Here is a 24690-nt window from a genome sequence, read left to right on the forward strand (position 1 = left end):
TCTAATTTGTACTCTGCCTGCCTTAATGTCAAACGAGAAACATTTTTTAACAGGTGCAAATTTCACTGTTTGAGAGTACAGAGGTTGAGAGGAAGATTACTTATCTGTCAACGTTATAGCATATCTATGGCCCTGAAGTGCTACTAGAGAAAATCTAAGACTGGTACACTTTTTTTTTTTTGCGAGGTGGTATAGAATTGTGTTACTGTGCACATTAAACCATGAAGGCTATAGAATTTAGGCATCGTGATCAGCAGATTATGTTTGGATCAGTTAAATTATATATTCTGTGGACATATTTTATTTCTCGTTTCTTGCAGTAACTGAAAGAAAATCCCCATGATCTTGTCTATCAACCAGTGTCCAGATTGTTGACGACATGTCAACAGCGTCAATCAAGGGCAGTCGGTCCCCCAGTGGCCTAATCAGGTTACGTGGACCCAATAAAGCATCTCACTATACGGACCAATTTGAGAATGTATGTAGCCACGTGTGAGCTGCGATGATTTAGAATCGTCGTTTGCACTGAGGCTCTCATCTTCTGATTACCAGCAGCATCCAAAATTTAAATTTTGAAAGCTAATTTTGAGTCGATCTTGAGTCATTTTAATCAGTCTATTTTTTAACTTTGACTTTAAACTACATAATAATGTATATGTAGAAGTTTTACATATTAATTATTTTTTTCCTTCGCTCATATTTGTGCTGGTTATCGGCCGTAACTCACCCAATCAGAGTATAACTCATAAGTCGATATAATTTACATTTTCAAGATTTTTGTATTCTTTTGCTATTCAACAAAAAAAATAGTTGGAAATAAATGGGACAGCCTATGGCTTTTATTAGGTTTGTGTTATATAAGTACCGAAATTTTATTATTGTTTGAACCCATTTGTCCTGTAGAAATTTCCAAAATTTTGAACGGTTTCGTTTCAGAATGCATGTAAAAATCCAAGTTAAGCCAATGGTAGGACAGTTTCCAGGTGACCACAGTATTGTCCATATATATATATATATATATATATATATATATATATATATATATATATATATATATAACAAAAATATATTATCACGAGAATAATGTGGCCTAACAAAGCTAAATGATCTTATGATGCTAACATTCCAACGTTTTCCATCCACACATGCATGGTGAACAACACCATATTTTGTCAAAATAATATAATACAAAAGTTGAAAAAAATCCGAACGGTTGATGAAGAATAAGTTGGCAGGTCAAGCTCACTCGCTTTTCATCTTCTTCGGAGTAGGCGATGTGTCACTTTGAAGCATGGCCGTCTCTGGGCAACGGACGGTTTTCATATAGCGTGTTCGTTGCTAGGCCATTTTCTGACGAGACACTTAAATTAGTTTTTTTTTGTATGAGTTTATTATAATGTTTTCTGTGGTTCTGTGATGTCCATTAGTCCATAATTTATTAATTTCGCGATGTTTGTTAGTGTCTCGTCTCACTCGGGCTGACCATAGTAATCGCTGATATGTTTTTCATTCCGTCCACGTAAGATGATAAGCCAAAGTACAGTTACACATGCCCAAAGTACGGTTACACATGCTCTGGCCAAGCGTATGGCATTTTGTTTTTTTGTTTTTTGAAATCAAAAGTAGAAGCTCATTTTTTTTTCATTAGAAAACAGCACCAACCCCAAAAGAGGGACCCATCGGAATTAAAAACAGACCGAACAAGTAAAGAGTAAATATTTGGGGATTCATGCCGTATATGCGCTAGATCAATATTGAATTGATAAAAATATATTGTGCGAAAACTCATCGTATCATATAGGTTAATTTCTTTCATTATGAACAAACATTGTGCCTCGTTTAGAATTGACGATGTTTTTCTTTTCTCGGTTCATATTTGTTTCAGCTCACAACCCTATGCTCCAAGCAAACACATGGCCTTCACCAAGGTAGTTTAAAATCTATTTTTTTTCATAATGACCAAATTTTGCAGTACTTGAGAAGATATCAGAATGTTAATTTTACACTAAAAGGTACCTCTCGGCACCTACTCAAATGCTGTAAAATTGCTTTTTCATAATTGTCTTAACTATATATTGTTCTTTCATACTCCCACATCTAAATCGCTTTGCTTCCATTTTAATCCATCATCTCCATGATGTTTGAGCATAACTTGAGGGAAAGACAGTGGTGTGGGGGGTGAAGTAGTTGGTGTCTATGAATATTATGCACGTATAAGTGTTCAACATGATTTTAGTGAGATAAGGGTGATTTTAAGAGACACATTTGCATGTGTTTGAGTGCGGTGTTGCACGTGTAATGGCGTGCGCATATATGTCTATCATTGTGTAACCGTTACGGGAAAAAATACGAAAACAACACCAACTTAAAAAGAGGGAAACATCAGAATAAAAAACATATACCCAAACACACAAAAGACTAGTGTGCCATCGTATTTAGAGAACATATCATGTGCACATAAGTTTATGCGAGAACTTCCCATATTATATAGATTTTTTTATTCTAAACAAATATTAGACCTCATTTGAAACATATGATTTCTTTTCTCGATTCCTATATGTTTTATCAATTGACAAGCCTATACTCCAAGCTGACCCATGGACACTTCACATAGCCATCACTATACATGAGTTTAACATACATCTTTTTAAAATTGTTAAGTCTTAACAATTGTACATAATATATCATTGTTCTTCCATATCTCTTAATTGATTCTATTCTATAGTACCATCTCATGATATTTGAATCTGACTCGTGTAGGGACAGATTCAGCGGGGAGTTGTGGGGGCTTTAGCTCCCTACACATTGGATCCTCTATGTTAAATAGGGGATAGGGATGAGGGAAAAAGAGGGTGGTTAGAGAAAAAAGAAGGTAACCGACCATCTAGTCTTCGGATCTTGGATCCACCACTGAACTCGAGGAGAGAGGAGGAGGATGACGTTTTGCGTATGTGTGAGCAAGGGGAATATGGGCATCGACAAGGGTACAAACTGCCATGACCGACACACGACGATAGCAAAACTTTACCAGAAAAACGATTCCAACCAGGTAAAGACGTGCACATATAGCTAGTACATGATTATTGGAGCTTGCTTGCTTACCAGACAGAGATTACGGCTAGGGTTTTATTGGTTGTATCAATTTCATGGCTCATTTCAGGTACCAGAAAAACAGAAACGGTACGCGCTATGCACATGAGATCTTTCATAAAACACTATACACACATGTGGATGGATAAATGGCCGTTCAAATCTTTAATTAGATGGAGGAGAGAGATATTCGTTTTTAGCCTTGGATTGTTTTTAGCTGCTTCTTTCATTTTTCTACGGTTTATTAGCCGTAGCTCAATAAACCTGAACCGGAAGTGTAGGTGTGATCGAAAAGGGGCAAACGGTATATTTACATATAAAAAATAATTTATGAATAAAACTTTCATCTACGTATTTTTAGGGATCTAAAAGACAACGATGGAAAATAAACTTCAGCGAAAAAACCTCAAAATCAACTCTAAATTTAAAGCTGAAATTTAAATTTTGGCTTATAAGCACCAAAAGCGAAAAGATACGAGTGGTAGTTGTAAATTAAAGAAAAACTTGCATGGAAGTAGTTAAGTAACTAAGAAAATATAAAGAGGGGACATATACCTAACAGAAGGAAGCTATTGCTGGATTAGAGAATTCTTGCAGGCAACCACAAATTATTTGTTTCTTGATTGGTTCATGCAAGCAACGTGAATGGGAATACACCCATTGCCTCCTTTCCATCCAGCTTGTCCAAAAGAAACATGTCAACTTCACAGAGCCGAAACATGTCTCTGTCAGCCCAAATCTCCACATTCAATTATCATTCTTCTCACCATTAATTTACCTCTACATTACATGCATGCTAGCTCTATATACTACTACACAACTTCTCACACTCATTTCAGCCTGTCAAACTAATGGCCAAATTAAATTAGGTGGCTTGCAGTGTAAGACTGTACCATGCATTAAATAAAATTTCAATAGATTGATCAAGTACTGTAAAGATTGAAATTAAGGACATGGCACCCTTAAAATCTTTGGCATAGTACATACTGTACCACAATTGTCTTTGAGTGCAAATAATTCAAAGGAGTTAATGCTGTACATAAAATCCAAAATTTCCAAACATGATTTCAAATCCATAAGCATTGTTTGCCATCTCGATTTGCTAGCGAATTTCAACCCCGTCAGGACATTTTTTTTCCATAAATTTTGAATGAATTTTGGCAAATTTCAAAACAAACCCGTTCAAGGTACACATTTTGAACCATATCATGATATTCAAAATTAACGGAATTCATCGAATTTGTCCACCGCCCTTTATTCTCATGTGCGGTTTCTAGATTATTTTCAATCTCTTAAACAATCTTATTTTGTAAAAAAATTCTATACAAAATTTCATCATCTAACCTTTCTAAATAAAAAAAAGTAACTTTGTCACAGCTAATTCAGTCATTTATACCCTCAAAAAACTATCCCAAAATCAGACAATTAAGAAACTCTAAAAATCTTGTGAGAAAAAAAAAATACCACCGCTGTGAGACAAAATGGGAAGAAATTTTGGTGTGGAAGGAAAAGAGAGGAGCTGAAATGCCATAAATAAAGTGACTTGTCCCATTAATATCTTAAAGAAAAAAATAAAGTTGGCTTGTGGATGGAGCCCCATCAAGACATATATTTTCCATAAATTTTTAATGAATTTTGATAAAGTTAAAAACAAACAGTACGAGGTACACATTTTGAACCATATCAAGATATTCAAAATTAACGAAATTCATCAAATTTTTCCATGCTTTTTATCCTCATGTGTGATTTCTAGATTATTCAAAACCAGACAATTAAGAAACTCTAAAAAATCTCATGGGAAAAAAAAGATATACCACCGCCGTGAGCCAAAACGGGAAGAAATTTTGTCACGGAAGGAAAAGAGAGGAGCTGAAATGCCATAAATAAAGTGACTTGCCCCCGTTAATATCCAAAAGAAAAAAAATAATAAAGTTGGCTTGTGTATGGAGCCGAGGCCGGGTTTAGTTCTAATTTTTTTTCCAAAAACATCACATTTGAAAAGTATTAAATATATATATATATATTAAAACTAATTACACAGTCACGTAAAAAATCATAAGACAAATCTTTTGAGTCTAATTAGAACATAATTAGTCATAAGTGCTACAGTAACTAACATTGCTAATGACAAACATTGCTAATGACAGATTAATTAGACTCACCAGTTTCGTCTCGCGGTTTCTAGGCGGAATCTGAAATTTGTTTTTTCATTCGTGTCAAAACCCTTCTTACGTCTAATCAAACGTTCAATGTGATCTTTTTAACGAAATTTTTTGCCAAAATCCCTGAGCTTGGGTACCATAGCTGAGCTGAGGCATCAGTGAGAGACAGTGGAGTGTGTAACGCAGACGGACATTCCCGTCGCTGCCGACACTCCCATAAACCGCGCCCCGCACGGCGCCGTGAAATCCTAACAACTGATCGGATCCGCTGCTCCCGCGCCCAAACACCAGACACCGCACTCCTCGGCTCCCCCCTCCACGCGTCGCGTTTCTACTGGAGGGCGCCGGGGTCTTTCCGCCGCAGAGGATCCCCGCGCGGAGGTTGCCCCTGGCCTTTCCATCGCGCTGCTGCCCTCCTCTTTTAGTGCCCGGACACGAGTGCTCCACCGCCTGCGCCTGCGCCACCACCACCGCTCGCCACGTCGACGAGCTGAGGAGCTTCTCGCGTTCGTCTCCCAGGTGCGTGTTCCTCTTCTGGATCGTTGCCGGTGTGCTGTTCTTGGGGCGGGTGGTTTGAATTGGGGGGGGGGGGGGGGGTGATGATCCCAAAACCCCGGGAAAAACAAAGAACCGCGTCTTTTTTTGGGGTTCGTTCTTGCCTTCTTGGTTTGCTGCCGGTTTCGTGTTCGTGCCCCGATCGATCGGCGCGCGGGCGCTGATGGTTTCTTGGATTGGGTAGGGTTTGGAGTGGAGCGGAGGGGAGGGATGATGCATGCCAAGTCGGAGTCGGACGTGACGAGCCTGGCGCCGTCGTCGCCGCCGCGGTCGCCGAAGAGGGCGAACTACTATGTGCAGAGCCCGTCGCGGGAGTCCCACGACGGCGGGTACAAGTCGTCGTCGATGCAGGCGACGCCGGTGTACAACAGCCCGAACGAGTCGCCGTCGCACCCGTCCTACGGCCGCCACTCCCGCTCCTCCTCCGTCAGCCGCTTCTCCGGCAACCTCCGCGACGGCGGCCGCAAGGGCGGCGCCGGCGCCGGCGAGCGCAAGGCGCTCAACGACAAGGGCTGGCCCGAGTGCAACGTCATCGAGGAGGAGGGTCCCTACGAGGACCTCGACGGCGACAGCGGCCTCTCCCGCCGGTGCCAGATCATCCTCGGCTTCCTCAGCTTCGTCCTCCTCTTCACCGTCTTCTGCCTCATCATCTGGGGCGCCGCGCGCCCCTACGAGCCCGACGTCGTCGTCAAGGTATACAAAAAAAAAACCTCGCATTTCTTTACTCCTTTCAACTGACGGAATGTTCTGCTTCTGCACTTCCGGTTTACTTCCCAATTCATCTCGTGGATCGAAATGTGGATTGATTAATGGTTAAGCTATCGAATTGATTGGTGGTTTATCTTGACAGAGATTAGTAGTTTGGAAGTGATGAGAAATAGGCAAAGAATGTTGTTTGCAATTCAAGAGTTGACGAGTTGGGTGGTTTTATATTTGTTATTTAGAGGTGATTACATGTTGCTGTAAGCAAATGGTAGAAATTGGGCGTAAATTTGGTGGTACATAGAAGGTTTTGGTTAGAACATGATGGTAAAAGTTACAGCAGCTGAAGTTGAGAGTTATGCTTTTTTGTGTGTATAACTAGAATCCTATTCTGGTGGTTGTAGAACAAAGTAATGCAAAGTGGAGTATAGAAAAGTGAACCAATACAGGTAGCTTTGATTTAATTTTTTATTGTAATAAATGAATATGCAAAGAGAAAAAACACAATGACAGAGGGCAAACTTGGCTGCAGACATGCAACTGCATTCAGTATGTCAGACTGTCTCTTTCATTTCCTAACCACTGTTGACTGTTCTATAAATAAGAAATCACCAGAGTAATTAATCTGCATTTGTAATCTACGGTAGTTTGGCTTTGGCATGGTAAAATTTCCCATCAACCATTTTAGTGTTGCTAAAAAATTTGCTCAGATCTGAATCTGCTGGTTCCTTCAATTGTGTTCTAACCAAGAACTTTGTTTTCCTCAGAGCTTGACGATGGATGATTTCTACGCTGGTGAGGGCACAGACCATAGTGGAGTTCCAACCAAATTGGTCACGCTTAACTGCTCTCTGCACATAGCTGTATACAACCCTGCTGCAATGTTTGGGATCCATGTCACTTCGGGTCCTATTCACCTGCTCTATTCAGAGATCTCTATCGGGGTTGGACAGGTATATCTATCAACAGTCATTGTTTTTTTTTTTTCAGTACTTGCTGGCCACGCTTCTCTATCACAACATTTGTTTTTTCTTGAAAACTCTCTATCATAACTTATTGGTGTCGTCGCTAAATTATCTGGTAATACTAACTCACTACTTACCAAGTATGTAAACTACATAACTGAATCTCTTTTCTTATCCCTGCTTTTCTAGCGGCAAACTGTTTTCAAAATGATGCAGTGAACTTATTTCTTGCATTCTTTCTTTCATCTATTTCTTATGCATTATACCAAAGGTTTAATAAGTTTCAAACTTTCAACTAGGCAAATGGTTATTTTTTTAGTCAAGTGGGGAAAATGCATATAATTACCATAGGGATTAAAAAAATTAAAACGGGAAAATGTAAGAGCCTTTTATCAAAAAAAAAAAGGCGAAATGCATTGTGACGATGAAAATTCCATACAACCGCATAAGACAACAGAACAGGACGACAACTGGAAATGTTTTGTCAAACAAAGACAATGCACTAAAATGGTCCAGAGATTCTTCGTACATTGTGTCAGTGTTTATCTGAATCCGTGCATTTATTTCATCTGCATTTCATGCGTCTCACAAAAAAAATCAATTATTTGGTTTTCATATCCAGTGTTTAACCATCCGTTTTATTTAAAAAATATTAGTCACACATAAAAAACTATTCATAATTCATCATCTAATAAAAACAAAAATATTAATCGTAAATTTTTTAACGGAGAGGTAAAAAATATTTATTTTGGGACGGAGGGAATACAATCCTGTCGTTAATGGTAAAAATTCCTGGTAAATTTCAGAACAATCGACGAAGTTAACATCAACTGTGATCACAGGTTCGCAGGTACTACCAGCCGAGGAAGAGCCACCGCGTGGTGACGGCGGTGATCCACGGCGAGAAGGTGCCCCTCTACGGCGCCGGCGGCGGGCTGATGCTGTCCAGCACCGGCGGCGCGGTGCCGCTGACGCTGGACTTCGACCTGACCTCGCGGGGCTACGTGATCGGCAAGCTCGTGAGGGTGACGCACAAGGTGCACGTGACCTGCCCCATCGTCGTCGACGCCAAGAAGACAAAGCCCATCAAGTTCTCCAAGAAGGCCTGCGCCGTCTACAAGATCTGAGAGCTCGTCTCGTCGTCCATCACGCTGGCGGCCGGCCGGCCGGCCGGCCTCACCGGCTGGGATTGATCAGCCACGTAGCCGTTCTTCCGTTTCTTGCAGCTTGCAGTTGTCTGTATGTATTTGTAGCATTATGCTGGTGAAGAACAATAAGCTTTTATGTGATCACTTGTTAATTTGAGCTTCGATTTTGTCGATAAATCAGTAAATCACTTTGTATGGTAGTGTTTCCTTTCCCATTTCTTTCTTTCATAAGGAAATTATGTACCAAAGTGTGGTACTAAGTCTAGATGGTTTCAAGATAAGATCACCATGTTTGCAGTTTCGCGTGGATGGACAAATGCTGCATTTTGTTCTCAACAGAACATTAAACATCAAGGAAAATCATGTTTTTTCTAACCTAGGTTTTCAAAAGGATTAATCTTGTATGGCATTAAATTTTGCAAACAATATGTCTGCATTTTATTCGATGAATTTCTTGCTATGTTTCTGAGTTTTTGTTTTAATTTGGATGATCCTTGGATCCATCATCCGTTGACTCCCGCGTAGAGTGCTGACCTTTGGGCTCTAATCACATGCAAATGCGGCTCCAAAAACTCGCTTTGCTTAACCCCTAATCACGCGGTCGCGATCCAACCCTATGTGCGGCCGACACGTCTATCTCCGTGCCACTGACATGTGGGGCCCACCACCCACGTGGCCCCACTCGTCAGCCTCACCCCCGTGATCGCGGCGCTCTCATCAGTCTAGTCTCATCCTTGCCGTTTGAACAATCGAGAGCTCGCCATTTCTTCGATCTCCACTCCTTCTCCACCACCTCCTCCTGCTGCTCGTGGCGTCGCGTGGAGCTCGTGGTGCTCTAGATCTACGAGGAGGAGGAGGAGCAGGAGGAGGAGGGCTTCTTTGGTCGAGTGTGATGAGGGCGCGACGGGTTCTTGCGGCGGCGCTGCTGCTCCTGCTGGCCGGCGCGGCGGCGGCGCGGCTCGACCTGGACGACGACGGGGACGACTCGGAGGTGCTGGACGAGCTGCTCGCGGTGGACGAGGAGGAGGAGAGGGGGGAGCTCGACGGAGGGGGGAAGGCCGCGGGCGCGGAGGCGGTGCGGCGGGCGCAGTCGATGGTGCTGGTGCTCGACAACGACAACGCGCGCCGCGCCGTGGAGGACAACGCGGAGCTGCTCCTGCTTGGTTACGCGCCGTGGTGCGAGCGCAGCGCGCAGCTCATGCCGCGGTTCGCGGAGGCAGCCGCGGCGCTGCGGGCCATGGGGAGCGCCGTCGCCTTCGCCAAGCTCGACGGGGAGAGGTACCCCAAGGCCGCCTCCGCCGTCGGGGTCAAGGGGTTCCCCACCGTCCTCCTCTTCGTCAACGGCACCGAGCACCAATTCACTGGCCTCCACACCAAGTGAGTAAGCTGCCCGCTGTATATGCCATTTCGTTCTAGGAGGTGCCGTTAACATGCTCGACGAATTGAGCAAGAGAACTATGTCTTTGTTGTTGATAGAGACGCGATAGTTACGTGGGTAAGAAAGAAGACTGCCGCACCGGTTATTAGACTTCAGTCAAAGGATTCCGCTGAGGAATTTCTCAAAAAAGAACAAACCTTTGCTCTTGGCCTGTTCAAAAATTTTGAGGTACGTTAGGTGACGGCTGGATTTGAATACATGATATATATGATATATATGCTCTACGTTCCTCTAAATATAAAATCTTGAATAGGTTCATAGAGTCTATTTCATTACATTTGGATGTTATTTATCCATATCCTTTTTTGGGGGCAGGGCGCAGAATATGAAGAATTCATTAAAGCAGCAACCTCGGAAAATGAAGTACAATTTGTAGAAACCAATGATAGGAATGTGGCCAAAATTCTTTTTCCTAGCATTGCATCTGAAGATCAATTCCTGGGCCTTGTGAAAAGTGAGCCAGAGAAGTTTGAGAAGTTCGGTAAGTTTCTTCTATATCTCTACTACTAAAAAGTGCAATCGTCCGTCCTCCCTCTCCCCTCGTGCGTAGAATTCCCCCTCTGAGAAAACTGCAAAAAACCAACTGCCCCCCACGTACAGCACACCATGTTCAAGAGAAAATCAGAGCAAATAAACAATTTTTCTCTACTCAATGTATCTATTGGGCACTTTCTCAATGGACCCATAAAACAATCAATTTCCCGTTGCAAAGCACAGGGAACCTACCAGTAACTCATAAAATATAGAAAAGTTCCTTTGGAAATTTCACTTCCCCCTCTTACATTTCAGTCTCGCAGACCATAATTTGGTGAGTAACCTACCGATGAAAAGCCTTACTGAACACTGAAAGACAATCGTTTTCTTCTCTGACATTTTAATATTTATGCTGCACATATTTACCCATTGGGTAAACAATGTTGTCAAGTGTAGCAATTAGAAAATTAGTTGGTTCATTCGAAAAAGTGATATAATGGCATTTATGCAGATGGAGCATTTGAAGAAAAAGCAATAATACAGTTTGTGGAGCTTAACAAGTTCCCACTAATTACTGTATTCACTGATCTCAACTCTGGTAAAGTTTATGGAAGCCCTATTAAGCTGCAGGTTGGCACTTCTGCTTTTCTTATTGTATGAATAAGTCAAACTGGATATATGCCATATGTTACTAGAGAGGATCAAAGCAACAAGCTATGTAGTTCAAATAAAATTAATTCTTGATGTTTGTTATACTGATAATTGGATGGTCTTGTAAATTTGTTGTAGATCTTCACCTTTGCAGAGGCTTATGATTTTGAAGATCTTGAATCTATGATCCAAGAGGTTGCCAGAGAATTCAAAACAAAGGTGTGAATTGTTGCCGTGTTCGTTGCTGAGCCAATACCACATCACCTGCATGGGCTAAAACTGTTTTATCCCTCACTCTGCAGATAATGTTTATATATGTGGATACTGCTGAAGAAAAGCTTGCAAAACCATTCCTGACTCTCTATGGACTTGAACCCGAAAAACCCACTGTAAGTTTGTTGTATGTTAAGTGACAAGTCTCATTTTAGAGGCAATTTTCCATTACTTTATATGCGAGGACATGAAATTGCTGCTTACTTAAATTATTCTTTCATTCATAATAACAACTATTCTGCTAATTGGTCTAGGCACATGCACATCGTTACAGTACTTTGTAAATCTGTTATTTCACATGATAAACTTATTGCTAAAACCTGAGATCTTACCAGGTCACAGCATTTGATACCAGCAAAGGTACCAAATATCTGATGGAGGCAGAAATTAATGCGAATAACCTACAGGTTCTCATTTATTTGTTTGGCTTTATGTTACATACTTAAAGAAGATCAGTTAGTTGTATCATGCACTGTCAACAGGACTTCGCTAGAGACCTCGTGGAGGGTACACTCCCACCATACTTCCGATCAGAACCAATACCAGAAGAAGTAAGATTTATTGCTAATTTTGAACTTTCAACTTCATTGCATTATTTATCAGATCTGAATTTTATACACAGCCTATCTTAGCAATAACCATATGTTAATGTTGCAGCATCTTATGCACCATTCGCTTGTAGCAATCTTTAGCATTTTTGGAAAAATTGCCTTAGGGGTAATGGAAAAATGTGTGAATTGGAAATATAACATCTAGCACAAGTGGGTATGGGGGGCTTGTTAATTATTAATTCTTACTGAACTATCGTTCTAAATGCTCTATATACTAGATGCATATTACTCCCTCCATCCCAAAAATAAATGACTACTTTCTCTAATTTCAGAGAAATTGAAAATATGTGCTAACATTACTCCCAACATGCGTAATAATTGTGTATGCCCCTATTTACTCTGGTTTCTTTTCTTTAAGTCCCAAAGTAGTCACTTATTTTAGGATAATTTTTTACCAGAATGATCACTTGGGACAAAGGAAGTAGTAGTTTGGGCTCACTACACTTACTCCATGACTTGCATTCAAGTATCAAGCAGTTACATCTTTCCATGTTATATGAGTTTATCACAAGGAGCATAGTGACATGTTTTTTCTTGTTAAGATTATGAAATTAGTATGTTTGATCCTCACTCAACATTTTGCAGAAGGGACTTATTGAAAAGGTTGTTGGCCGTACATTTGATTCTTCAATTCTAGAAAGTCCTCACAATGTGTTCCTTGAGGTATTTAAACTTTATTAAAGCTACTTATATCTGGTCTCTTTTATGGCCTGGTACCCTTCACTTCTAAAAAAATATTGAGTTTATTTAAACTTTATTAAAGCTTCTTATATCTGGTCTCTTTTATGGCCTGATACCTTTCAGTAAAAAATATTAAGTTTATTCTTTCTGAGATCTTACACTCCGTTTTTGCCCAATAAAGGTTCATGCACCTTGGTGTGTTGACTGTGAGGCCATAAGTAAAAACGTGGAGAAGTTGGCCAAGCATTTCAATGATTTGGACAATACGAATCTTAAATTTGCACGCATGGATGCTTCTGTGAATGAACATCCCAAATTGCAGGTAAACCAGTCTTTGCATTACCATCATATACCAGTAGTATAGAGATATCAAATGATGCATACCATTTCAGTGATTCAATTACTCACGCACTATCAGTTTTAGTGCTGTTGTATTATTGGAATTGCAATTTAGTCACTTCTTAAAGAGAAAATAGATACATTTGAGATATTTTATGAATTTCTAATGAGAAGGCTCTATGGTTATTATGTACGCAAGTATAAAACCGTTGGAATTTTAATTACATATGAGAAGTTATAACCTCAAATGTTTATTAGAAAATGACATGGTTGCATGGAGATTACATTACCTTGCATGGTATGAAGTTCATTTGTTCCTGCAAATGTTGCCATGCTGGACAAGCTAGAACACATGATTTCATTATAGCAGCAATATGTTGAAGATCAGATAAGGTTCTGGTGAGCTTGATGGCATTTGTGACTGCACTTTTGGGTAGAATAGATTAAATGTTGGATTGATATTATTGAACACTCAGTAACTAAGATGTTACCAGTATTAAATAATAGAGATCACGAGAGAAAATTTTTAATAGTTAATTTGCTTGATTACTGGAAGTATATCCCATTACTTTATGCAACATCAGGCGAGCTAATCATCAATGCAGTATCACAAAGGTATACAATTTTCCTTACAATTGTCCATTCCACCGTGCAGATAAACAACTACCCGACTCTATTGCTATATCCTGCCCAAGACAAAAGCAATCCGGTATGACATCAGAAACAGATGCAAACATATACTTCTAAGTTATTGTCACTACATGTGTTAATAAAATGCTTTGAACTGCAGATAAAAGTTTCAAAGAAATCAAATCTGAAGGACATGGCAAAATTCATCAAGGAGAAGCTGCAGATTTCAGATGCTAAAACAGTAGCTGCTTCTGACAATGCCAAGGATGAGCTATAGTAGATTACTCATAGAGCTTTTGAAATCATAGCATCCTCGATTGATATAATTATTTTACCGACATGTTTGTCTTGGGCTTGAAATTGTACCTTGAGGGAGAAGGAAATAGGATAGAAAATGACCAAATGAGCATTTAAATTGAACCATATATGGATTGTCCAGGTTTACTTCTCATAGCAGAACGTGTTCCTTTCAAAAATGATTTACTACACATGCCAAGTTGTTAATAACATGATTCATTTGTCGCTTTTGTTTGCCTGTTGAGCTGTTACTCCAAGCGTAGGATGATAAATATAATCCTATGAAGGAACGGAAACCATTTTTATAGAAAATGTAGGCAAATACACACGTTATGTCCATCCATACTATTTCCATGAAAATGCATATAATCAAAATAGGACATATCATAACTTTGATATTTTAGAAAAGCTCATACTGTGTGGAACAGAATAAAACTTTATATTGATTTGTAGGGCTTTACTCTCTCCAAGGAGAAAGAGCCCTTCCAGAAATTCTCAGTGGCCCGGGTGGGCCAAAGAGGGGGTTTGGAAATAGTTTTCAACCAGCAATTGACGCGCCTCGGTATTACCTCACTAGCTGCGTCATTGCCCCAAGCGCAAAGATGCTTATCCCGTTCCCCCACCTCCCCTCTTTATACCCTCGCCCCTCTCGCACATCTCCCTCGGCAGCCGAGGTGGTACTAAACCGAACACGAAACAAAACCGCCTTAGCTTTCGCCGTTCTGCTCATGGGCCTCGCTTTTTACTCTTGGGCAGTTCGCTTGTGGGCTTCGCCTGCAACTTTTACCAGGCCCAAACTAGTAGAGTATTAATGAGAACACTCCGCTGTAAATTCATGAAAATCTGGGTAAAAAAAAGGATGATTAAGGCACCGAATTTTTTTAATGTTATGTTGAACGTTAGAGTTTTTAAGATACGAATAAAAAATAAATTTCATAGCTTGTTTGGAAGCCACGAGATATTTTTTGAATCTAATTAATTCATTAGTAATACGCGTAGGTTACTTATATCACTTATGAGTTATGACTAATTATAAATTAATTAGATTTAAAAGATTCGTATCATAATTTTAATTATATAATTAATTTTTTATCTATATTTAATGCTCTAATTATCTATTTTTTAAAAAAAACTTTTGGAACTAAATGGATGATGAACTGTGTGGTAAGAATCGGCGACCCCACTGGCGAGTGAGAGAGAGAGAGAGTAACCGCGATTTTCTCACCGTAACACTCGACTCGACTAGTGGAGTTAATTACGCGTTCTCTCTCTAGCGCGTTTCCGGCGAGCCAACAGGCGGGGCGGCCGATCTCCGCCGCGCCGCGCCGCCGCCGGGTTGATCTCGAATGGCGCTGGAGAGGCGGCTCGCCTACGTGGCGTTTGTCCCCTTCCTCTTCCTCGCCCTCCCCATCCTACCGTCCGACTCCCCGTCCACCGGCGGCGGTGGTGGCGGAGGGGGAGGAGGAACCCTAGACCCGCCCTCGGCGAAGTACGTGGTGCGGTTCGTCGAGTACCGGCACGCCGGCAAGCACCGGGATTACCTGGAGGACGGCCTCCGCGGGGCCGCGCAGCCGCCCCCCGCCGCGTCGTGGCGGTGGGTGGAGCGGCGGAACCCGGCCGCCGCGTTCCCCACCGACTTCGCCGTGCTCGAGATCCGCGACGCGTACCGGGCCGCTGTCGTCGACGCCGTCAGGGCGCTCGGCCGCGTCCGGGACGTGCACGCTGATGCCAGCTACTCCAGGGGCGTCCTGTCGACGGATCGGCCGCCGCGGAAGGGGAAGCTGTTCACGGCCATGTCATTCGAGGAGGAGGGGGAGGGAGGGGAAGATAATGAGGTCGGATGCGGCCTAGATAGTAACTCTTCGTCTTCTGGTTGGAGGCGCAAGCTTCTCATGCAGGTACACGGTTGCTGCTATCCAGAGTAGAAGCGTCTCTAAATGGTCATTTCTATCGATTTTCATGCCAATAATGATAACATGCAATTGAACCAGAGTGTGTAAAGATCTTTATGTCTATCTCTGAGAACTAGAAGAGATAAATATGTGAATTGAATTGAAGATCACAGTATATGTTTTGTTGGCCAATTTGTTGGAAACTGAAAAAAAAACATTGGTATCCAGGCGAAGGTATTCCATGTATTACTCTGAGGTATTAATGTACTGTGTAGTGTCTTAGTGTATAATCTGACACTGCTTAAAATTAGAGCATTTTCATGGTAGCATGATTCTACCCAGCTGATACAAGATGCCAAGACACTTCTATAGAACATGATGGCACAACATATACACCCATGCCAACATTTCTGTCCATATTTTGTGAAATCATGAGGCTGTATGTTTGTTGTCATGTTTTAGCATGACAATTCAATAACATGTGTCCTTCCACAGAGATCACAAGTAACATCTCTTTTTGGAGCCGAACGACTATGGGGAATAGGCTTCACTGGTAGGAAAGTCAAGATGGCCATTTTTGACACTGGTATTCGAGCAGACCACCCGCACTTCCGTAATATTAAGGTAAAATATGATGCTAGTAAATATTACTTCCTGTGATTATGTTCAAAGACACATGCATAAAAAGGAAAAAGAACATTAGTTGGGAGGAAAAAGGGTACATGCATCATATATCATTACAGATTCTTTGTGGTGTTTTTTTCCTGGTGTCAGATGTTGAATTAATTGGGATTCTTTAAAAGTATAGCTATTGTTCCATGATAAATTTTTGTCCTCACGGTAAAAGAAATTGGAGCAGCATGCGCAGGTTAGCTAGTATTGCAAGGCAAGAACAAGATGATGAACATGTATTGCTTTTCTAAATGTTTCCTCTCCTTGCCTCCTGGAGATTTGTTATCCCCATCAAGGTGGAAACACTACTTAAGAGATTATTTTTTGTAGGAACGCACTAATTGGACAAACGAAGACACACTAAATGATAACCTTGGACACGGTACATTTGTAGCAGGAGTTATTGCTGGTCAAGATGCAGAATGCCCTGGATTTGCACCTGACACTGAGATATATGCATTTCGAGTGTTCACAGATGCTCAGGTATGCACGGCTGCTATACATGATGTATGAGTCACATAAACTAGATTTTCTTAACCTATCAAATTTAATCCATTTTTTAACCTTTGCTATTGAAAATGGAATAAGTGTTGCCGAAAATTATGGATTTTCATCTGTAACTTTTTAAAACATACAATTTAGATGCGTAGGCGGTCTAAAAGATTCTTATATATGTTTTATTCTTTCTATATGAGCATAATACAGTTTAAGATCTCTTAGGTACCTTCTATCCATGATGTGTTTTCTGCAGCCAATTTTTACTTACCTGTTGGAAAGCATATACATCAAACTGTTGTTAGAAGGCACTGCTGGTAAGATTTTGAGAATTTCATCTTGTTCTCAGTGCAGATATCCTACACATCGTGGTTCTTGGATGCATTCAATTATGCAATTGCAACTGGTATGGATGTACTGAATTTGAGTATTGGTGGACCTGATTATCTGGATCTCCCCTTTGTGGAAAAGGTAGAGCAGGAGGATAACTTTCTTCATTTCCCCCGTGTTCCACCTTGTACTGCAATAGAGTTTGTTTTTGTTTAAAACTAGAAGCTGTTACACTTTGCAACTTACAACCTTGTCTCCCACCCTCAATCCACTACCATTACACAGATTTATCAAGGTGGTTTTATCTGATAAGTGGCCTTCAGAGTTGATGGGCACATAAGAGAGAATAACAGATTTCTTGTGTTTGTTGCCACATGGTGGTCAATAATAAAATAAAACTCACAGGAAATAAAAAAGTGAAATGTAATATAGCGTGAAAAACCAAAGAAAACACATTCATAATTTGTTTAATTATTTTGTGATTAAGCTCATCTTAACCTAAATTTCTATTACCGAGTAAAAAGTAAATCAGTTTGAGAAGCAATGTACATCTTTTCCTGCTGTCTAAGTACTAAAATTAAATTCCAGGATGCATATATAAATATCTAGTGAAAATCTGTAATGTTCTTAATTATTTTGTAGGTTTGGGAGCTCACAGCAAATAACATTATTATGGTATCAGCTATTGGAAATGATGGCCCTCTTTATGGCACGCTAAATAACCCAGCTGATCAGAGCGACGTCATTGGTGTTGGTGGTATTGATTACAATAACCATATTGCTTCATTTTCCTCTCGAGGCATGACTACCTGGGAGCTTCCTCATGGGTACATTGTTCAACTTACCTATTTTCTTAGTCTTTCACTTACTGTTGTTTTTCCCATATCTGGAGTATGTAGGCTTGAAAAGCTAAAGTTCAGCACCATTTTGTTAGAACATAATAGAGAGTATATAAAACCTGTAAGCTAGTGTAGTGGCATCTTAAAAAAAGTGATGGAGTTTGGATTACTCATTCGATATATTCTTATGTATTATGTTGATAAAGGTCATTGCCAAGTTTGTGCTTATCAAATTTGCCACATGAAGTGCACACAGAAGAAAGTCATATGCTGATTCTTTTTAATCACATAATAGCAGTTCAAGTAGAATTATGTCTTGCCGATATTGGTACCACATAAATGATTTTTTACAGGAATTTCTCTCAAGTATGTTGTAAATCATTTTTGATAATTTTGTTGTTGGAAATTAGATTGATTGGGATATTAAACTTTATGGGGAGAAACAGTTTCCTGTCCCATGAACTTCTAGTCATTAATTAATATCAGTGGTAGATACTTGCCATGGTGAGGCATTTTTTTTGTGTTGTAGGTGTGTTGGGGGGTGGGAGTGGTTTGGGGGGGGGGGGGGGGGTAGCAATGGTAATCTTGTACAATGCCATAGTACCATCTTCTCTTGTAGTCTTGTGCCAGCTTCACACATCTTTGAACTAGCTTGCTTATAAGCTGTGGTTTCAATTTTGCAGGTATGGCCGTGTAAAACCTGATGTTGTTGCGTATAGTCGTGATATAATGGGTTCAAAGATCAGCACAGGTTGTAAAACCCTTTCAGGCACCAGTGTTGCAAGCCCAGTGGTTGCTGGTGTAGTATGCTTGCTTGTTAGTGTTATACCAGAGGACCGTCGGAAATCCATCCTTAACCCTGCTACAATGAAACAGGCCCTTGTAGAGGGTGCTTCTAGGCTTTCAGGACCAAACATGTATGAGCAGGGTGCTGGCAAGATTGACCTGTAAGTTTCTTGTCCCTTTATATGTAGACCTTTTAATATGCCTATGATTTGTTAGATATTCAAACTTCTTATATCTCATTCTTTCCAAACAGCAGGGTTTGTCCTTTCAGAATTTAGAGGCAGTATATATTATAAAACTGTCTTGACTTTCTTTATTGTTTGCTCAAAGAGATACTTATTTATTTGTTTCATATTTTTCCAGCTGGCAATCATATGAAATCTTGAAAAATTACCAACCGCGTGCAAGCATCTTCCCTAACATGCTTGACTTCACTGATTGTCCGTATTTCTGGCCTTTTTGTCGCCAACCTCTGTATGCTGGAGCTATGCCAGTAGTCTTCAATGCTACAATTCTGAACGGGATGGGGGTGATTGGTTATGTTAAGGATCCACCTGTATGGCAACCTTCTGAGGATGTTGGCAATCTTCTTAGTGTTCACTTCACCTACTCAGATGTCATATGGCCTTGGACAGGTTACCTTGCTCTGCATTTACAAGTTAAAGACGAAGGATATCAGTTTTCAGGCATAATTAGTGGCAATGTTACATTGTCAATCTACAGCCCAGCAGCTCATGGGGAAAGCAGTCCACGAAGTAGCTCGTGTGTCCTTTACCTGAAGGTCAAGGTAGTGCCAACACCTGTTAGATCCAGAAGAATATTGTGGGATCAATTTCATAACATCAAATACCCGTCTGGTTTTGTTCCAAGAGATTCACTTAATGTGCATAATGATATCCTTGACTGGCATGGTGATCACTTGCACACAAATTTTCATATATTGTTCAACATGCTGAGAGATGCAGGATACTACATTGAAACCCTTGGTTCACCACTTACCTGCTTTGATGCTAGCAACTATGGGACACTGCTTATGGTTGATCTTGAGGATGAGTACTTCAATGAGGAGATTCAGAAACTTAAGGATGATGTTGTACAGAAAGGGCTTGGTGTTGCTGTTTTTGCTGAGTGGTATCATGTCGACACAATGGTTAAGATGACATTCTTTGATGAAAACACCCGCAGTTGGTGGACTCCAATTACTGGGGGTGCAAATGTTCCTGCACTTAATGAACTTTTGGCACCATTTGGCATTGCTTTTGGGGACAAAGTACTAAGTGGTGACTTCTCAATCAATGGTGAGCAGACCCACTATGCTTCTGGAACTGATATAGTGCAATTCCCAGCAGGAGGTTATTTGCATAGTTTTCAACTCCAGGACAACTCTAAAATTGCACAGGACAACTCAAGAATCGCAGATACACAAAACACCCCAGAGAAAAGCAAGGTTGGTATCTTTTGCCTACCTTTTCACATTTTTGTTTATTTTTCTTGGAACGCGCCATTTCAAAATGATGGTGTAGCCATTGCAATGTTTCTACTTGACCTCTAACCTAATGATGCCTGATAGGTTGAACCGTTGAGTTGTTGTAGTATGCAATTTGCTAGAGGCATGTCTGGTCATTTCTCCTTAACGGTTCCCTAGTCTTGGTGCCTTGCTTCAGTGCCTCCTAGTCTGTGCACATGGTTTATAATTGGTAGGCAGTTTTTTCAGGAGTATCAGGTTCTGAGCTAACCAATGGATGTGGTCATGCTGAACTTGCAATAATAGTCTCTTGAACTTTCAGACAAGACTTTGTTGGCCAAATTAGTTGCAATTGTTAGATTCTTTGATATACTTAAATCAGTTGTTTCTAAAAATAACTTCCATTTATGATGTCTAATGCATCGAAAGCTACAATTAGGGCAAATACATAACTTTTCAGTTGTGAAGTTTGGGTCCTTTTATGCTCAGAATTTTCTCATGCCTATACTCTGAACTAGTGAACTGTCCTTTTTCTGATGGACATAGATACCAAGTCAAATTTAGTAAAAGGAGGATACTTTTGCCGGGTCGGCTGAAGAATCAGACCGACCAAATTTCATTAAGCTGGAAATCCACTACCACCCATCCCCTAACCATCGCCCAGACCCGAGTCACATAGTCACAAGTTAAAAATAGGCGATGGCAGTCCTCATTTTGCCTGTAACAGAGGTGGCAAGTTTGCTGGTGCAGCCAACCGTTCCTGGAGAGATTATCCGTGGTGAGACAACGTCCTTTCTCTGCAAGCCACATAAAGAACTTCACTTTGGATGGAGCTCTTGCCTCCCAGATCAGCTTGCCACAGATCGAAATTGTTTTTGCCATGAAGAACATGGTGTATGCTGAAGCCACCATAAATCCCCCATCTCCTGTCATCGTTCATATCAACTCTCCTCCTCTTGGTTTCTGTGGAAGTTGTGAACATCATCCCAGACCTCAAAGGAGGATACTGATGAGCATTCTGTCCAGTTCATTCTACTGGTAGATAATAATTTGATATTTATTTTGATTGCATCATTTTACCATAGCCCTTACTTCACAACATATATTTTACCATTTGTTTTGATGTGTGTATTGGTAAGACTTATTTGCTTCCACTTGGCAGCTCTCTTCTGTTCTTGGAATGATGGAAGCAGGCAAAGGTCGGATTGCAGTCTATGGAGATTCAAATTGCCTTGACAGTAGTCACATGGTAACAAACTGCTATTGGCTTTTGAGAAAAATTGTGGAGTTCACTGGCAATAGAATCAAAGATCCTGTTCTTTTCTCAGAATCAGCTCAGTTAAAATCTCCGGTTTTTGAGAGCATCCATCAACTGTCACGTAGACCAGATGTGAACTTCTCAACATATTCAACAGTTGTTGACAAGGAATTGATCTGTCACCAGGATTCCCGATTTGAGGTTTGGGGAACGAAAGGTTATGGTATCCACCCAACTGGCGCAACAAGAAAGTTGCCAGAGTATCAGAAAAGTGACTCTTCTACTATTCCCAACATTACAATAGTAACTTCTGACAGCACACAAGATGAAGCTGGCTTGCAAAGAAATATTGCAACACCAATAGTTGCTAAATTTGACAGAAGAATGGACTATTTTGGTTTTCTCAGTCATGAAGAGGTATCCTGTCTTGCCCTCCCTTTGTAGGGGCTAACTTTAACAATAATATGCTAGCAGACATTTGTTAAGTTAGCATATTACACCTAATCAAGCAATTCGTTTTTGACTGGTGGATACACTTAATAATAGTGGGGTTAGCATATTTTGCATGCATCATTCTAAATATGATTATTCTAGAAATTGAAGAACAATATAATAGAGTTCTCATGGTTTCCCGACCAAATGTTGTGAGCACTGAGCAGCCACCAAATATGCCTTTGGTCCAGCCTGCAACTACCGTATTTGATTGAGACTACATAGAAGCTGTAGGGTATTTAAGTCTAAATGATCTGCTGTTGTACAAAACTGGATTCACCATATTTGAAATTCTTGCATCCCATTGCCATTTATGACGTTTGAATCTTCAAGGAGAAAACTGTTGCTAGTTTTGTTAAATGGGTCAATTTGAAGTACCCTGAAAACCACGTGTTTGGGAGTTTAAGACTGGAAAACCAGACTACTGAACGTGGGAAGCCTATGTAAACACAATAATGTTATCTATGTACTCCTATACAAAAATATACTACCTTGTACGGTTTTGGGAAATTAAGAATCAGATTAAAATGTCTAAAATACCCCTTATTAATGCATAGGGGTTTGATGGGATTCCGGATAGTACGCATGGGGGGGTCCTGAGGGCTAGTGAAGTAATAGGGGCAACTAGGGGTAGTATGGGGAGTAATAGGGTAAAAGTCATCTTTTCATATCCTAGGTCGCTATTTGGGGCAAAACTTGAATCTAAATGTAGCTATATTTGGAAAGGAGGGAGTATAAATCAGGATATGTAATGAGGAAGTTTAATTTTATTTCTCTAGAACATAGGAGTAGAGGGGGAAGTTCAGCATTTAATGAGGTAATAGGTTTTGTTAGGAGATACTCTCGGATTTACACTAATCATTCAATTATTTGCAGATTGACATTGGAGTGCTAGTGGCAAGCCAATGGATGGTACCTTGCTTTGCTGCCACTGCTTGTAAGTAACAAATACTTGATTGGCTACTGCAATTACAGGATATGCCGAGGTATATAATTTCTGACCTTATTCCTTTCATCGATATGCAGGCCTTATGTTGTACCTCAGCTGCAGAGTGCAACAAAAGCGCCGTCGACGAAAGAAAGGGTCAACGGCTGCTAGATTGTCAAGTATGGACCGTATGGTCTAACATGACACTGTTGGGGCCAGGATGAATTAAGAGTTTTGGCACCTGCACAGCAATCGCCATGGGAATATAATTGGGAACTCCATCTACCACACTAACACAGAGAGAGACACAGTTGAGCTTGAGTTCTAGCGGAATCATGGTCATGTTTTCAGCTCGCAATGGGAGGCCTCTCGAGACACACTTTTGCACCGTGACTAGAGGCACATGGCTCGCATTTTTTCCTGAGCAAGGAGAGCTGATTGAGATGGTCAGCAGCTACACGGAAAGGTGATTCGACTTCAACTTTGAGATGATGGATTGCCGTGAAGTTGTCTGTAGTTATTCAAAAATTTTGCCAATGTAATAATATGTTAGTTTTTGTCGCACGATCACTAAGAGCTAATTCCCTTTAGGAAGAGGCTAGAGCTAACGATTTTATTCTTCGGCACCTCCTTTACTCTCCATGTCTGAAAGTGAAGGGGTAATGAGCGTCTCTGTGGCTCCGTTAGCTTGAGCTTGTTGTAAGTATGCAAGAGGAATAGGCTAATGAGCGTATCTGTCAGATTACATATTATTCAAGCTTTTTTTTTCTTCAGATGTTGCCTGTCGAACAGTATATGCTCTTGGCATTTCTTGTTTAACGTTTGGGTTACGCTATTTAATTTGTTTTCTTTTCCTGATAATTTAGCTAATGATCATCAGCCATCGTCGTGCATTCGTGCACATATTCTACATTAAATTTGTGCTATCATCCAAGAAAAACCCCGTAGTATTTTCAGCCGTCGTATTATTGCTTACGGCTCATCTAGCCTGGCGAATAACTATAACCACTATGAAATGGATAACCATAACCACTCTATGGAAGGTTGCCGATAGTCCTTTAGCACGGGGTGTTTTGAGGAATAGTACTATTTCCTCCTTTCCGCATTAAGAATTTCTAATTTTATCTAAATTTATTTATATGCTAATAAATCTAGACACATATAAAATATATATATTGATGCATATGTTAATTTTCACATTAAGACCTTCTAATTTTATCTAAATTTATTTATATGCTAATAAATCTAGACACATATATAATGCATGTGTTAATTTTCGCATTAAGACTTTCTGATGTTATCTAAATTTATTTATATGCTAATAAATTTAGGCATCTATACAAAATATATATATTGATGCAGATATTTATCAGACGAAAAATGAGGAAAAATTAGGAAGTCTTATGATTATAAACGAAGCGAGTAATAATTAGCGGAGGCTGATCAAAGTTTCTATTGGAAGACCCAAATTCATATGCGAAAAACACACCGTAGCCCGTTAAACGGTCTAGTTAAAC

At 40.4% G+C, this 24690-nt stretch overlaps 3 protein-coding genes, 1 long non-coding RNA gene and 1 other non-coding gene across 5 annotated transcripts; 3 read left to right on the plus strand and 2 right to left on the minus strand.

The window, feature by feature from the left end:
* The first annotated feature begins 5666 nt into the window (after positions 1-5666).
* On the plus strand, positions 5667-8903 carry LOC102712638. The gene is made up of 4 exons (XM_006655757.3): positions 5667-5771; positions 5992-6500; positions 7277-7462; positions 8317-8903. Exons 2-4 carry the CDS (start codon positions 6018-6020, stop codon positions 8599-8601), a joined length of 954 nt encoding a protein of 317 aa, XP_006655820.1. The 5' UTR covers positions 5667-5771; positions 5992-6017; the 3' UTR covers positions 8602-8903.
* A 473-nt stretch (positions 8904-9376) lies between these two features.
* Positions 9377-14273, plus strand: LOC102712912 (protein disulfide isomerase-like 1-5). Its single transcript, XM_006655758.3, has 12 exons — positions 9377-9999; positions 10099-10228; positions 10376-10541; positions 11046-11164; positions 11324-11404; positions 11488-11574; positions 11794-11865; positions 11941-12009; positions 12655-12732; positions 12932-13072; positions 13745-13798; positions 13880-14273. Exons 1-12 carry the CDS (start codon positions 9515-9517, stop codon positions 13994-13996), a joined length of 1599 nt encoding a protein of 532 aa, XP_006655821.1. The 5' UTR covers positions 9377-9514; the 3' UTR covers positions 13997-14273.
* On the minus strand, positions 11062-14811 carry LOC107304383. The gene is made up of 3 exons (XR_001550451.2): positions 14586-14811; positions 13380-13775; positions 11062-11449 (listed from the first exon to the last, which is right to left on the minus strand). It is a non-coding gene; the product is annotated as an uncharacterized LOC107304383 (long non-coding RNA).
* LOC121054846 lies at positions 14470-14620 on the minus strand. The gene has a single exon (XR_005812130.1). It is a non-coding gene; the product is annotated as a U4 spliceosomal RNA (small nuclear RNA).
* Positions 14812-15221: 410 nt separating the features above from the next.
* LOC102708067 (subtilisin-like protease SBT6.1) lies at positions 15222-23918 on the plus strand. The gene is made up of 10 exons (XM_015838872.2): positions 15222-15914; positions 16404-16532; positions 16911-17063; positions 17430-17546; positions 18048-18232; positions 18928-19191; positions 19394-20477; positions 21658-22170; positions 23122-23182; positions 23272-23918. Exons 1-10 carry the CDS (start codon positions 15363-15365, stop codon positions 23370-23372), a joined length of 3159 nt encoding a protein of 1052 aa, XP_015694358.2. The 5' UTR covers positions 15222-15362; the 3' UTR covers positions 23373-23918.
* Positions 23919-24690: the final 772 nt, after the last annotated feature.

This window comes from Oryza brachyantha, chromosome 6, assembly GCF_000231095.2.
Source record: "Oryza brachyantha chromosome 6, ObraRS2, whole genome shotgun sequence".
Taxonomy (NCBI): Eukaryota; Viridiplantae; Streptophyta; class Magnoliopsida; order Poales; family Poaceae; genus Oryza; species Oryza brachyantha.

Excerpts from the sequence above, each read along its gene's own strand:
- LOC102708067 (XM_015838872.2), top strand. The coding sequence starts at position 15,363 with ATGGCGCTGGAGAGGCGGCTCGCCTACGTGGCGTTTGTCCCCTTCCTC. Across the intron at positions 19,192-19,393 it reads GGTGCTGGCAAGATTGACCT|CTGGCAATCATATGAAATCT; the intron begins GTAAGTTTCTTG and ends ATATTTTTCCAG. Across the intron at positions 22,171-23,121 it reads GTTTTCTCAGTCATGAAGAG|ATTGACATTGGAGTGCTAGT; the intron begins GTATCCTGTCTT and ends AATTATTTGCAG.
- LOC102712638 (XM_006655757.3), top strand. The coding sequence starts at position 6,018 with ATGATGCATGCCAAGTCGGAGTCGGACGTGACGAGCCTGGCGCCGTCG. Across the intron at positions 6,501-7,276 it reads AGCCCGACGTCGTCGTCAAG|AGCTTGACGATGGATGATTT; the intron begins GTATACAAAAAA and ends TGTTTTCCTCAG. Across the intron at positions 7,463-8,316 it reads TCTCTATCGGGGTTGGACAG|GTTCGCAGGTACTACCAGCC; the intron begins GTATATCTATCA and ends CTGTGATCACAG.
- LOC102712912 (XM_006655758.3), top strand. The coding sequence starts at position 9,515 with ATGAGGGCGCGACGGGTTCTTGCGGCGGCGCTGCTGCTCCTGCTGGCC. Across the intron at positions 11,165-11,323 it reads GAAGCCCTATTAAGCTGCAG|ATCTTCACCTTTGCAGAGGC; the intron begins GTTGGCACTTCT and ends AATTTGTTGTAG. Across the intron at positions 11,575-11,793 it reads TTGAACCCGAAAAACCCACT|GTCACAGCATTTGATACCAG; the intron begins GTAAGTTTGTTG and ends AGATCTTACCAG.